The 14,673-nt window shown below is 40.7% G+C and overlaps 1 protein-coding gene across 1 annotated transcript in view; it reads left to right on the top strand.

Moving 5' to 3' along the window:
- Nucleotides 1–14,673, top strand: part of LOC139260334 (myoferlin-like) — a 301,635-nt gene that overhangs the window by 7,367 nt on the left and 279,595 nt on the right. Inside the window, exons 2-3 of the mRNA XM_070876822.1 lie at nucleotides 3,493–3,548; nucleotides 4,011–4,102. Coding sequence (XP_070732923.1) covers nucleotides 3,493–3,548; nucleotides 4,011–4,102 — 148 coding nt within the window. The remainder of the gene's footprint in view (nucleotides 1–3,492; nucleotides 3,549–4,010; nucleotides 4,103–14,673) is intronic.

Genomic DNA, 14,673 nt, shown 5'->3' with positions numbered 1-14,673 from the left:
ATCTATGTATATTGTAAACAGTTGTGGCCCCAGCACCGATCCCTGTGGCACACCACTAACCACCGATTTCCGACCCGAAAAGGACCCATTTATCCCGACTCTCTGCTTTCTGTTAGCCAGCCAATTCTCTATCCATGCTAATACATTTCCTCTGACTCCGCGTACCTTTATCTTCTGCAGTAACCTTCTGTGTGGCACCTTATTGAAAGCCTTTTGGAAATCCAAATACACCACATCCATCGGTACACCTCTATCCACCATGCTCGTTATATCCTCAAAGAATTCCAGTAAATTAGTTAAACATGATTTCCCCTTCATGAATCCATGTTGCGTCTGCTTGATTGCACTATTCCTATCTAGATGTCCTGCAATTTCTTCCTTAATGATAGCTTTAAGCATTTTCCCCACTACAGATGTTAAACTAACCGGCCTATAGTTACCTGCCTTTTGTCTGTCCCCATTAGCTGCTTTCCAGTCTGCTGGTACCTCCCCAGAGTCCAGAGAATTTTGGTAGATTATAACGAATGCATCTGCTATAACTTCCGCCATCTCTTTTAATACCCTGGGATGCATTTCATCCGGACCAGGGGACTTGTCTACCTTGAGTCCCATTAGCCTGTCCAGCACTACCCCCCTAGTGATAGTGATTATCTCGAGGTCCTCCCTTCCCACATTCCCGTGACGAGCAATATTTGGCATGGTTTTTGTGTCTTCCACTGTGAAGACCGAAGCAAAATAATTGTTTAAGGTCTCAGCCATTTCCACATTTCCCATTATTAAATCCCCCTTCTCATCTTCTAAGGGACCAACATTTACTTTAATCACACTTTTCCGTTTTATATATTGGTAAAAGCTTTTACTATCTGTTTTTATGTTTTGCGCAAGTTTACTTTCGTAATCTATCTTTCCTTTCTTTATTGCTTTCTTAGTCATTCTTTGCTGTCGTTTAAAATGTTCCCAATCTTCTAGTTTCCCACTAACCTTGGCCACCTTATACGCATTGGTTTTTAATTTGATACACTCCTTTATTTCCTTGGTTATCCACTGCTGGTTATTCCTTCTCTTACCACCCTTTTTCACTGGAATATATTTTTGTTGAGCACTATGAAAGAGCTCCTTAAAATGCCTCCACTGTTCCTCAATTGTACCACCATTTAGTCTGTGTTTCCAGTCTACTTTAGCCAATTCTGCCCTCATCCCACTGTAGTCCCCTTTTGTTTAAGCATAGTAAGCTGGTTTGAGACACTACTTCCTCACCCTCAATCTGTATTACAAATTCAACCATACTGTGATCACGCATTCCAAGAGGATCTTTTACTAGGAGATCGTTTATTATTCCTGTCTCATTGCACAGGACCAGATCTAAGATAGCTTGTTCCCTTGTAGGTTCTGTAAGAAACAATCCCGTATACATACTATGAATTCCTCCTCAAGGCTACCCCGTGCGATTTGATTTGACCAATCGATATGTTGGTTAAAATCCCCCATGACTTTGCCGTTCCTTTTTCACATGCTTCCATTACTCCCTTGATTTATTGCCCGCCCCACCGTGAAGTTATTATTTGGGGGCCGATAAACTACACCCACCAGTGACACTTTCCCCTTACTATCTCTAATCTCCACCCACAATGATTCAACATTTTGTTCATCATTAGAGCCAATATCATCTCTCACAACTGCCCTGAGTATCATCCTTTATTAACAGAGCTACCCCACCTCCTTTCCCTTGTCTATCTTTCTGAATTGTCAGATACCCCTGTATATTTAATTCCCAGTCTTGGCCACCCTGCAACCACGTTTCTGTAATGGCCACCAAATCATACCCATTTGTAATGATTTGTGCCGTCAACTGATTTACTTTATTTCGAATGCTGTGTGCGTTTAGGTAGAGTGTTTTAATACTAGTTTTTAAACCATGATTTTTAGTTTTGACCCCTCCTGCAGTCCCTTCCTGTCACCTTGTTGTTTACACTTACCCCAGTGCTACTCTGCTCTGTTGCCTTCTGTCTTTTGCATTCTTTCTTGGGGTCCTGTTCATCTGAGCTCTCTCACCCACTCTAACTAGCTCGGAGCCCTCTCCTGGGTTCCAAATACTCCTCTCATTGAGGCACCGAGCTTTTATGCTTGCCTTTTTATTACACTTTGACCCTTTAGAATTTTGCTGTACAGTGGCCCTTTTTGTTTTTTGCCTTGGGTTTCTCTGCCCTCCACTTTTACTTATCTCCTTTCTGTCTTTTGCTTCTGCCTCCATTTTGTTTCCCTCTGTCTCATCTGGTTCCCATCCCCCTGCCACATTAGTTTAACTCCTCCCCAACAGCACTAGCAAACACTCCCCCTAGGACATTGGTTCCGGTCAAAATAGGAAATTCAAGGTACACTACATATTGTACACCGTGAAATGTAAAATTGTGTCTGTAAATAAGTTACTAGAAAGAGATTTGCCTTTGTCTTGCTTTCTTGCTCAAATATATCAGGTGATCTGAAGGGCTTTCTTATGTCTGCTTCTTTGCAGCGTTCTTCCATTTGTAATTTAGCTGTTCTAATAAGTTATATCTTTTCTGTAGTTGTGAACTTGAAATGGGACTATCCACATGCATAAATCTACTCGAGTGAGTGTCATGTATGTACTTTTGGGATCACTAGCCATTGGATGGCGTCACTGTTAGAGGCCATTGGGCTGCACGCACGTATGTGCAGCCCAAGTATAAAAGGCCAGCCATTTTGTATATTCGGCACCTTTTGTGTCTTATTAAAGCAGAGCCAAGGTCATAGCTCCTTGGAGTTAAACAGTACTCAGTCTAACAGTGAGGATCTTAGCGTATCCTGCAAGTTTATCCTGATACTGGAACAGAGATAACTATAATCTATATCTATCCGAGGCTTCACAAATGAATAAGAAAACTGTACCTTACTGCTGGGGAATGTCAAGATTCACTAGAGAAAACAGATACCGTAGCAGAGGGGAAGTCATTTGTGCATCCAAATAAAATGTGTATAAATAAACTGCAATTTGTTTCTAGTCTGGTTCTGGTACAGTTCCTGGTCTAGTTATCAAGATTTTGCCATATCTGACATGTTCCATATGATTTTGAGAGTTTTGGGTATCCTCGGAACTATTTTGGCCAGGATCCCATTTGGACAAGCCAGGAATGAATGAAATTATTTATACTTTGACATATGAATGTCTCGAGTTGTGTTGACATGTTCTTGTATACCAGGGTGTGAAGTAAATATTGTAATTGGGGTAGGCAAATGGACTTCCCTTTGATCTGTTTCCAAAGTGCTAGTGTTCGGGGTGCCGAATAAGATTTTTGTGCTGTTTGTGGAAAGGGATTAAAGAATGATCTGTGTAGGGTGGTAATATTCAGACCTTTTTAGGTCATCTCTTTAAAATATTAACTCTGTTTTGCTGTTCCATATCTGGAGCTCCTCAACGTGCCGTCTGAATTTAAGTAACTTGCAAATGTGACTGTTTTTCAACTCTTCTTTCAGGTGAAAAGAAAAAAACCAAGTCCATTGACAGTGAGTTGAACCCAGTGTGGAATGAGGTAAGATGGTGCTTAGACCAAAACTAACCTTTTTTTTTAAACTCCATATACTAACAGATATTGCAGAGTGATATGGATGTAATCTTATTTGGGGGTCCGATTAGAGTTAATGTTCTAATTGTCATCTGGACATCTTGGTCTAGTGCCTTATTATAATATTTATTATTTATTATTTTTTTATTAATACTCCCATCAATCTGAATATGACTAGCAAAAGCAATCCTCTGAAATTAATTTTACAAATTGATCCATTCATTCCTCCCAATTTTTCAGCCAGCTTAAATGTTAATCAAATGTTCCCACATTTCTTCCTGTTTTCAGATAGATGCTGGGCAGATAATTAACAGTAAAGTTCACCACTTGCCTTAAACTCAGGATGAGTAATTGAAATGTGTTAATTAAATAATAGACTTCATTAGGGATTAAAAATTGTTGACCATTGCCTTATTTCTCTACCTGCAGAAAATTGAATTTGATTTGAAGGGAGAGCCCCTAAATGCTTCCTCATCAATTCTTGTTGTGGTTAAGGACTATGAGACAATTGGAAAAGACAAGTATGTATTTTAATGGTTAATTGAATGTATTTATTTCCTACCTTTTTGCAGCAATCCATTAGTATTGGAGTTCTATCATGAAAGACCCGTATCAGTGTTAATGCAACAATTGGTCAAAGTTTTACAATGTTTCTTGTATTTTGTGTACAGTGATGTTGCTGTAGTTTCTGTATAATCTATAGGCGTGTTTCTTTCCACATAAAACAACTTTGGTAACCGCTTAATTTCAGTGGACATGGTACTTGTATTCTTTTGTGCAGATTGGATTTTTTAATGCAGTATCCTATTCCACAGTACTGTCAGAATATTGCCGTTAACATGCATAGTCAGATTATTGATTCATTATGGTTGGTTGACACCTGTCTTTCATCCTAAAAGATAGAACTGTGACTTCCTTGTCACTTGCCATGTTAGAGTACCATAATCACCAGTCAGAAGGTTCCTTGAGCAGTATGTAATGGAACCAACTAGGGGGTAGACCATCTTGGATCTGGTCCTGTGTAATGAGACAGGATTAATAAACAATCTGAATAAAGGATCTCTTTGGAATGAGTAGTTGAATTTCAAATTCAGATGGAGGGTGAGAAAGTTGGATCTCAAACTAGCATACTGAGCTTAAATAAAGAAGACTACAAAGGTATGACGGCAGAGTTGCCTAAAGTGGACTGGGAAAATTGATGAAAGTGTAAGGTGGTTGATGAACAGTGGTGTACATTTAAGGAGATATTTCATAACTCTCAAGAAAAATATATTCCAGTGTGAAAGAAAGGGTGTAAAAGAAACGATAGCCACCTGTGGCATAGATAGATAGATCGATCCATCCTCCCCTCCCCTAGATCTGATGGCATGCGACTGAGAAGTAATGGCAGTGATAGTGGATGCATTGGTTAGATTCTGGGGGGGTCCCTGCAGATTGGAAAACTGCAAATGTAACGCCCCTATTTTTTTTTTTAAAAAGGAGACAGACAAAAAGCAGGAAACTATAGACCAGTTAGCCTAACATCTGTGGTTGGGAAAATGTTGGAGTCCATTATTAAAGAAGCAGTAGCAGGACATTTTGGAAAAGCATAATTCAGTCATGTAGATTCAGCATGGATTTATGAAGGGGAAGTCATGTTTGACAAATTCACTGGAATTCTTTGAGCATGTAATAACCAGGGTGGATAAAGGGGAACCAGTGGATGTGGTGTATTTGGACTTCCAGAAGGCATTTGACAAGGTGCCACAAAAGGTTACTGCACAAGATAAAAGTTCATGGGGTTGGGGGGGCAATATGTTAGCATGGATAGAGGATTGGCTCACTGACAGAAAACAGTCAGGATAATTGGTTCATTCTTGGGTTGGCAATCAGTAACTAGTGGGGTGCCGCAGGGATCATTGCTGGGACCCCAACTATTTACAATCGATATTAACGACTTGAATGAAGGGACTGAGTCAAGTTTGCTTTTCCTCCTATCTTTGTATTGTCAGCAATGTGTGAAGAGGACACAAAAAACCTGAAAAAGGAAGTGGCCAAAAATTTGGCAGATGGGAGTATAATGTTGGAAAGTGAGGTTATGCACTTTTTTTTCAAAAAAATCAAAGAGCAAGTTATTTAGAGAAAAATTGGCAAGTGCTGCAGTATAGTGGGACCTGGGGGTACTTGTGCATGAAACAAAAGGATAGTATGCAGGTACAGCAAGTGATCAGGAAGGCAAATGGAATCTTGGTCTTTATTGCAAAGGGGATGGAGTATAAAAGCATGGAAGTCTTACAGGGTCTTGGTGAGGCCACACCTGGAATACTGTGTACAGTTTTGGTTTCCATATTTGAGAGGATATACTTGCTTTTGGAGGCAGTTCAGAGAAGGTTCACTAGGTTGATTCTGGAGATGAGGGGGTTGACATATGAAGAAAGATTGAGTAGGTTGGGCCTCTACTCATTGGAAATCCGAAGAATGAGAGGTGATCTTATCGAAATGTGTAAGATTGAGGGGGCTGGACGAGGTGGATGCAGAAAGGATGTTTACACTGATGGGGAGACAAGAACTAGGGGGCATTATCTTAGAATAAGGGGCTGCCCATTTTAAAACTGAGATGAGGAGAAATTTCTTCTGAGGGTAGTAAATCTGTGGAATTCGCTGGGTCATTGAATAAATTTAAGACAGACCTTTTCTTAATGAATAAGGGGTTATGGGGAGCTGGCAGGGAAGTGGATCTGAGTCCATGATCGGATTAGTCATGATAGTATTAAATGACGGAGCAGGCTCGAGGGGCCGTATGGCCTACTCCTCCTATTTCTTATGTTCTTGTGTTCTATTTGAACTGCACTTGGTTTTACCAAGTTTTAACAATTACTTCGTGAGAGCTTGGACCATTTGGTAATTCCCTTGCCTTGGAGTCAGAATTCAAGTCCAACTCCAAGGTTTGTGTATGGAACTAGACTGATCTGCCTGTATTGATGCATGGTCTGAGTTGTACTTTTGGATAATATGAAACCAAGACACTATTTTTGTGATTCAAGTGGACTTTAAAGATCCCATATCACTATTTAAATGAGTAGAGAATTTTCCTGGTGTCCTGAATAACCTATTTGAAAAACGCCACCAAAACAGATTAACTAGTCATTCATCTCATTGCTGTCTATAGAACATTCCTTTGTGCCAAATGGCTGTTGCATTCACCTGCACAAGTGCGTCCATTTATTTTTATATAATATATATATATATATATATAATATAGTGCTTGTGATTTTTTTTTTTCCTTTTTCCATTTCCTTAAATGTCCTCTTACTTCCTGGCTTGGAACTAGTGAAATGCATGACACTGAAATGAAAGTGCAGATGTTCAGTGACAATGACATTAAATTTGGGCCGAAGCCAAGATATTTCTCAATTGTCCAATACTCCACTAGAGCCATCCTTCACAATGCCATTTCATAGTTGAAAAGTATAATCGTGGGTGTTCTGTAATTGTGCGGCTGAACTGATAATATTGGACTTTGATTGATTGATTTTTCATGATTTCAGTTTGTATTTGAAATTCATATATTCCAATGCAGTGCCTTAATGAGTTTTTAGTGCTCCATCATCCACACTGATACTCACTGTTCGCCCTTTATTATGAACGTAAGTGTGACCTTAGCTCCTTTAAGACTCCAGAGTGCAGGTATCTCGTAGATGGCCTGCTTATATACACCATGCTCCCAAGGGATGCTGGGATCCTTTGGTACTCCAACAGGTAGGCCCTCTGGTGGTGTAATACAGGTTACAAGGGGTTCAATACATAACACACACATGATTACCTCTAGTCTCAATTACTGATGAGGCTATTTCAGATCACTTCCTCTTCCCTTAATATCCACATCTCCCAATCCCACTATGCTCTTTCTCTTCCTGCACTGCACCCCACCCCCAACTCTTTGATTATCTCACCTTTCAAACTCTCAATTGTCCAACCCTCTACCCATCACAGCACCATTGCTGTTGTCAACATACTTAACAGCTCCCTTCTCATCACCAGGTCTCTCTCCATCTTCTGTCCCTGTTTTCCTAGTACACCATAACGTTGGAGGGTTGCAGACTGTGCGACCAGGTTTGCTCAAATGAGTCTTGTGAACCACTGCTTGCTTATGTTGAGCATTGAGACACTACTTAGCTCTTGAGTTATTACATAAGACATTCAAGCAGAAAAACAAGATGTCCGGCATTACCATGTCTCTCTTTCCACCCCCCCCCCCCCCCCCCCGCCACTCCATCCACATCCTCTATGCTCTAGTCAGGACAAACCTTAGTTTCTTTTCTCTATGACCAATATCTCTCCAACCCCCCATCTACCTGCAATTAACACCAAATGTGAGGATTTCTATGAATCCTTCATCTTGAAGACTGAGGTCACCTGACTTAGCCACCACCTTCTCCTCTTTGTGCCTACCTCTAACCTTTCCCTCGGCAAACTTCTTTGGCTCCCTCTGTCCCCCTCCTTGCATGCTACCTTTATTGATCTGTGTACTTGCATCATCGTCTGCTACTTTTCTCGGGCACTTGTTTTCTCCCTTTTTAGAACTCTGTCAACACCTCTTCCTTGGCCTGTCCTACACCTCTAACTACTATCCTATCTCTAACATTGCTTTCCTCTTGAAAGAGAGGGCTTGCATCTGTAAGGCTTCCCTAGTCACCTCAACAAATTAATTGCTTCTGTGTACAGTCACTAATGTAGGCAAATGTGGCAGTCAATTTGTGCACAACAAGGTCCCACAAATGGCAAAAGTGATGAATGAGCACTTATTCTGTTTTTGGTGGTAATTGAAGGAATGCTGACCAAAACGCGCACAGTCCTGCTTGTTTTTTTTGGGAGTAGTGGTATGGAAATTTTTACATCCACCTGAACCAACAGATGAGGTCTCATTTTAGCTCCCGCTCTATTCATAGCTGGAAAAAAATCACCTGTAACTGCAACCGCAGCATATTATTCATCTATATTTTTTAGTCTTTTCATTTGAATTTATCATAATTGACTACCATCCTCCACTGCTAATGTTACTGCCCTTACTTGGTTCCACTCCTATACATCTTCTTGCAGCATGAGCATCTCCGGCAATGGCTTCTGCTTCTACACCTACATGTATATCCCTGGAGTTCCCCAAGGATTTATCTCTGGCCCTTTTTTCATTTATATGCTATCCCTTTGTGGCATCATCTTCTGGCATAGTCAGCTTCCATGTGTGCTGATTTCGAACTGTACCTCTCTGCTTCTTCCCTTTACTTCATGGCCATCTTGGTGATGTCAAATTACCTGTTGGACAATGAAGTTCTGATGGACCAGAAAAACCAAAAGCATAAACTATGCTGCCCCCCCCCCCCTCCCCCGTCACATCCTGTTGGACCCAAACCCCAGCTTCAAACCCTGTATCTTATCTGTCTCAAACTGTGATATTCCATGTTTGCAAACATTACTACCATGAGTACCCCTGTCCATGCTTTCATCACCACCTGATTTTTTTTCTCCTTCCAATGCCCTGTTCCACTTTTCATAAACTGCAATTTGTCCAGAACTTGGCTATCTGCATTCAGTCCTACTCGTCCCATCTCTGCTGATCTATCCTGGTCCTCTGTCCCCAATGTATTAAGTTTAAAATCCTTGTCGTCTTCTACACATCACTTCACCTTGCCTCCAGCCTTGCTCTTCTCTCATGCATTCTGCTTCTGACTCTGGCATTCTATGCACTCTTTGTGGCAGAGCCTTCAGCAAGCTCTACTCTTCGGAACTTCCTCCAAAAACATCCACCCTTTCTTCTCTTAAAACCTCTTTGAGCAAGCGTTTAGTCACCGCTAACTACCTCACAGGCTCAGCATCCATTCCTTCTCTTTCCCCCTCCCCCCCCCCCCCCCAAAAACAACTTGGGTGTTTTTCTGTTAGATATACGTTGTATAAATGCAAATAATTGTAACACATGCGTTTGCACAGACTTGAATTCTGAAGGTACATTATGAATATAAATGAGCAATTTGGGAACAGTCCTTGAAGGGACTTTACCTGCCTGGATGGTACCTTCTGTTTTTATGTACCTGGCAGTATAGTTTTATTAATACTCTAATATGCAAGTAATGTGTGTATTGATTCTTTTAGGTGTGGTATCATTTGAGTATTTCAACAGTGTTTTTTTTTCTCTTTTTTGCTCGCTCGCTCGCTCGCTCTTTCTCTCTCTCTCTCTCTCTCTCTCTCTCTCTCTCTCTCTCTCTCTCTCTCTCTCTCTCTCTCTCTCTCTCTCTCTCTCTCTCTCTCTCTCTCTGGAATTTTCTACAAAGTACTTTTTAAATATTGAGTGCCACCCCATTCCCACCTTTTTTTGCTTTGCTTTAAAGGCCTTTCCCTCTACTGTGCCTGAGATGGCTTCCTGCATATGAGCACCATTATAAATGCATGTTGCTCGTTGTGGGTCTAAAGTCTATGCAATCTAGCTAAATATACTTGTCATTTATCTCAACCACGTTTGACTTTTTAACACTGACTGACTTGGATGTTTTCAGGATACAATCAAATCGCTTCTACTTGTCTGAAGGAATGTATTTACTATAATAATGATCACAAACTTTATTTGAAGAAGTTAAGTAAAGTATTAACGTTCAGTTTATTCCACAGCCTCCACATTTTCTGGCTGAGCTCGGCATCTGTTTGAGGGTGGATGGAAATGCACAACATCAGACATTCCTGTCTCATTAGTCACTCTGTAACCTTTCCAGTACTTGCAGTTCACAACATTAATTTATGGCAGAATATCTGATTTCTGTATTGAAATCCTGACTGTTATATAGTAGATTACAGGAATCTAGCGAATGAAGTTTATTATAAGTAGAAAACCTTGTGATGGCGAGCTTCAGCTTGGAAGGAATTGAACCCTCTTGGTTGATGATTATGGGTTGAGGTAGGAGTGGAGAACTAAACTACATTCTCTGAATAAGTATCTTGATGAAATCCTCCATGAGACAATGAACTATGTGTCTTTGAAATCTGATCAACTAATTCTTGTTTACACTTGTGCAACTGAAAAAGTGAATGTGCAGAGAGGGGAAGGGGCTTGTCTAGCTTTTCTGTGTTTGTTCAGAAAAGTGAAGAAAATATCTAGTTGACTAGATTTTGAGTGTTCATCTTAACCACTAGAAATTGTGAAATCTTATTTTCTTGTGCGCCAGCAGCTGCCATCTAGTCTCTCATGACTCGCTGCAACGTGTTTAGAAGTGTTCTGGGCTATAGTTGTGCATTGTTTGCTGTTTTGTAGAGGCATGTTCTGCAAACCAGGAGTGGCTCGCACTATTATCAGAAATAGCTACTTAATTAAAATGGTGAGGTTTTCATGTCTGCTACTTTAAAATGGATCCAGTAAACTTGCATTGAATGTGCTTTAGTTATCCCAAAGTTCCATTCACAAATATTGATCTTCCAACAAATGCTGCTTTCCCTCCCTGTACACAGACATCTTTTTATGGTGGGCTAGATGGCAGCCTTTCCTTTCTCCCCTTTGTTCCTTCCAACTTGCCTAATTTCCCTCAAATGCTGTGTTCATCTTTTATGATTGACACTCTGATGTGCTTTCTCCACCTCTCCATGTTTGAAGGGAATGTGCTGGTTGAGTAAAATGGCTCTTGTTAGTTGGTGCTGAAAAGTCCTTTTTTCAAATGTGATTTTCTTTTAATGCTGACAGGATTCTGAACTCAAATGGCTAATTATGGTACTGCATCATCCTGCACTGCCAACAGATTAAAAACTGCTCACTTGTTCACATCGGGTATTTTGTAGCTCATGTATATGGTGCAAGCTTAGTCATCTGGCTATGGTAACAGAAATACTGATCCTTGAGGGTGGGGCAAATTGTGGGTTATGGAACAATGTGTTGAGTTATTCATTACTCATGGTTAAGGAAATAGTGCAATGTGCTTGTGCTTGCGCTCGCTCGCTCTCTCTCTCTCTTTCCTCCCCCCGCCCCCCCTCAAATCTGCTCAGTGATGTCATGTATCTGAAAACAGTCAGTGTGCTAAGTTTAGTTCAGGAAATCGTTAATTCAAGTTTGTAGTTAAATTAACATTCCTGATGGTGACAATTTAAGATTGCAAGATAAACTATTCTACATACAGCACCTCCGATCGGTTGACTGGTTGAGCAAAGTTGCTATTAGTGTTGCATTTCCAAAATTGCAAGTAACCTAGCAACAGCATTGAGATGGGTACACCTCTTAATGTTGGGGATGCAGGAAGATGAAGCAGTCATTTCAGAAAGTTTAACATTTTAAAAACTAATCATTTTAGAAATGTATTTTGGCCTGACAGTTATAATAAATGAGCAGTGTATTGAATCAGCTTACTAGCAGAATATTGAACTATTCAGAGATCACATTTAATGATGTCCTCTATATATCCGTTTGTAAACTGTCTGTTGGTTAAATGTGCAGAAGGGATCTGGCTCCGAGCCCACTGAACTTTCTGCAATGCAAGAAGCCAAACATTTTGGTTGAACTTTTAAGTAATTCCATATGGGGGAAGAAAAGCTGAATGTTAGTTTTGACTTTAGCCCTCAGTTATTGTGCTGAATAATTTTGTGTATCGCACAATCTTCATGGTCTGAGCACAAAACATTAATGCAGCATTTGTTTTTGGAAATTGATTTATTTTCATGTGCAATCTCAAAAGTTTGTATACAAATGCCATGTTCTTTTCAGATGCTGAAGTAAGCTAGCCTGACTTTTTTTAAAACCAGCTTTCATTTTGCTTGTCTTGATTTTGGCCTTTCTCATTCCTGACCACTTTTTGTGAGTTTCTGATGCCAGATTTTTTTTTTTATTTAATTGGCTGGCAAGCTGGTCAAGATTGGAATAAATCACTAATAGTTTGACGATTCCAGCTCTTGCTAAAAATAATTGTATGGGGGTTGGGACTTTTATGTGTGCAATAATCATACTTTGGGAATACTGGCTTTTTAATTGTGTCTGAAATCTGATAGGCTGTGGGTAGCAAAAGACATGGCTGTTACTATGCTCTAGTACAAATTGTCATTGGGCAGATCTGTGTTGCATTGATTCAAGGATTCACTCATTCACCATTTAACCCTACTTTATAGGGGAGACCATGTTTTTACAATAAACTGGTTTTTGCAATATTGTAGGATGAGTTGATTATCATAGTTGTATTCCCATCAAGCAGATAAGCCAGTTCTGGCATCATCAGGGAAGCATTTTATAATTCAGCCTAGTCACATTGGCTTTGTGCAAATGTTAAACATTCTGGGTACATTTGGAGTTGATCTGCCTCCTGTATGTAGGATGGTCAGAGGCTTATGGTCTGAAACTGGGCATTTGGGCACTTGTTTTTTGTCTTGTCCAGTTTGAAAGCTTTGGCCAGATTTCAGCCACACTTTGGAATAATTACAGTCTTCAATGTTCAGTACAACTCGTATATTGTAATGCAGTACAGCTATCAATAGCCTTGCCATTCAGAAAACTCGAACCCCTTGGGTGTATGATTGACTGACTTCATTGAAGGCGAGTGAGTGGAATCCGGACCAGTCTCTCCGATGCACCTGTGGCTGAAATGTCAGACTGCACATGAAGAGAAAGTGCTGATGTATAACATTATCTTTTATCCCTGGGACCCTCCCAAATGTTTCAGCCAATGAATTATGTCAGAGTGCATTTGTTGTTAACTAGCATACGTAGCAGCTAACTTGTACACAGTATGATCTCGCAAACCACAACATAGATGAATGATCACTTGTTGGTGGTAGTGATGAGGGAGAAATGTTGGCCTGGACACCAGGAATTTCTAAAATGCTTGTTTGAAATTCTATACTACATGGAAGCTGCTAAATGAAAACTGGCCATTTGGCCCAACCAGACCATGTCAGTGTTTTTGCTCATGTGTATTACATTTACCCACTGTTCCCATACTCCTTTGTCTGCTTTTCCATCATCCACCAATCCAATCTAATCTTCAGATTACTATATAAACATTGAAGGGACAATTAAGAATGACCCCAGGGATCTGTACTGGGGCTTCAGCGTTACACTAGATATGTTTGTTCCTGCATCCAAGTCATAAATTATAGAGTTGTAATACCCAAGTGTCCAAATGGCACTTGAGTTAGGAGGCAGAATTAGTCGTGTGGATGGGAGCAGGATGCTACAAAGGGGCAAGGCATAATTGAGCAGTAAAATTATGGTGGATAAACTTCAATGTAGGGGAAGTGTAAGGTCATCCACTTGGGAATCTGCAAAGACAAATCTGATGCTTTCTTAATGGGGGGGTGGGGAGAACAGAAGCTGTGGATGAGTAAATGGATTTCTGGATGTGTGTCCATGTACATGTTGTTAAAAGCTCAGAGAAACATAGAAAATAAGGTCAGGAGTAGGCCATTCGAGCCTGCACCACCATTCAATGAGTTCATGGCTGAACATGCAATTTCAGTACCCCATTCCTGCTTTCTCACCATACCCCTTGATTTCCCCCTAGTAGTAAGGACTATATCTAACTCCTTTTTGAATATATTTAGTGAATTGGCCTCAACAACTTTCTTGGTAGCGAATTCCACAGGTTCACCACTCTCTGGGTGAAGAAGTTTCTCCTCACCTCGGTCCTAAATGGCTTACCCCTTATCCTTAGACTGTGACCCCTGGTTCTGGACTTCCCCAACATTGGGAACATTCTTCCTGCATCTAACCTGTCTAAACCCGTCAGAATTTTAAACGTTTCTATGAGATCCCCTCTCATTCTTCTGAACTCCAGTGAATACAAGCCCAGTTGATCCAGTCTTTCTTGATATATCTGTCCCGCCATCCCGGGAATCAGTCTGGTGAACCTTTGCTGCACTCCCTCAATAGCAAGAATGTCCTTCCTCAAGTTGGGAGACCAAAACTGAACACAATACTCCAGATGTGGCCTCACCAAGGCCCTGTACAACTGTAGTAACACCTCCCTGCCCCTGTACTCAAATCCCCTTGCTATGAAGGCCAACATGCCATTTGCTTTCTTAACTGCCTGCTGTACCTGCATGCCAACCTTCAATGACTGATGTACCATGACACCCAGGTCTCGTTGCACCTCCCCTT

The sequence above is a fragment of the Pristiophorus japonicus genome, chromosome 3 (genome assembly GCF_044704955.1).
Source record: "Pristiophorus japonicus isolate sPriJap1 chromosome 3, sPriJap1.hap1, whole genome shotgun sequence".
Lineage (NCBI taxonomy): Eukaryota > Metazoa > Chordata > Chondrichthyes > Pristiophoridae > Pristiophorus > Pristiophorus japonicus.
This window is presented reverse-complemented; position numbering and strand designations above follow the sequence as displayed.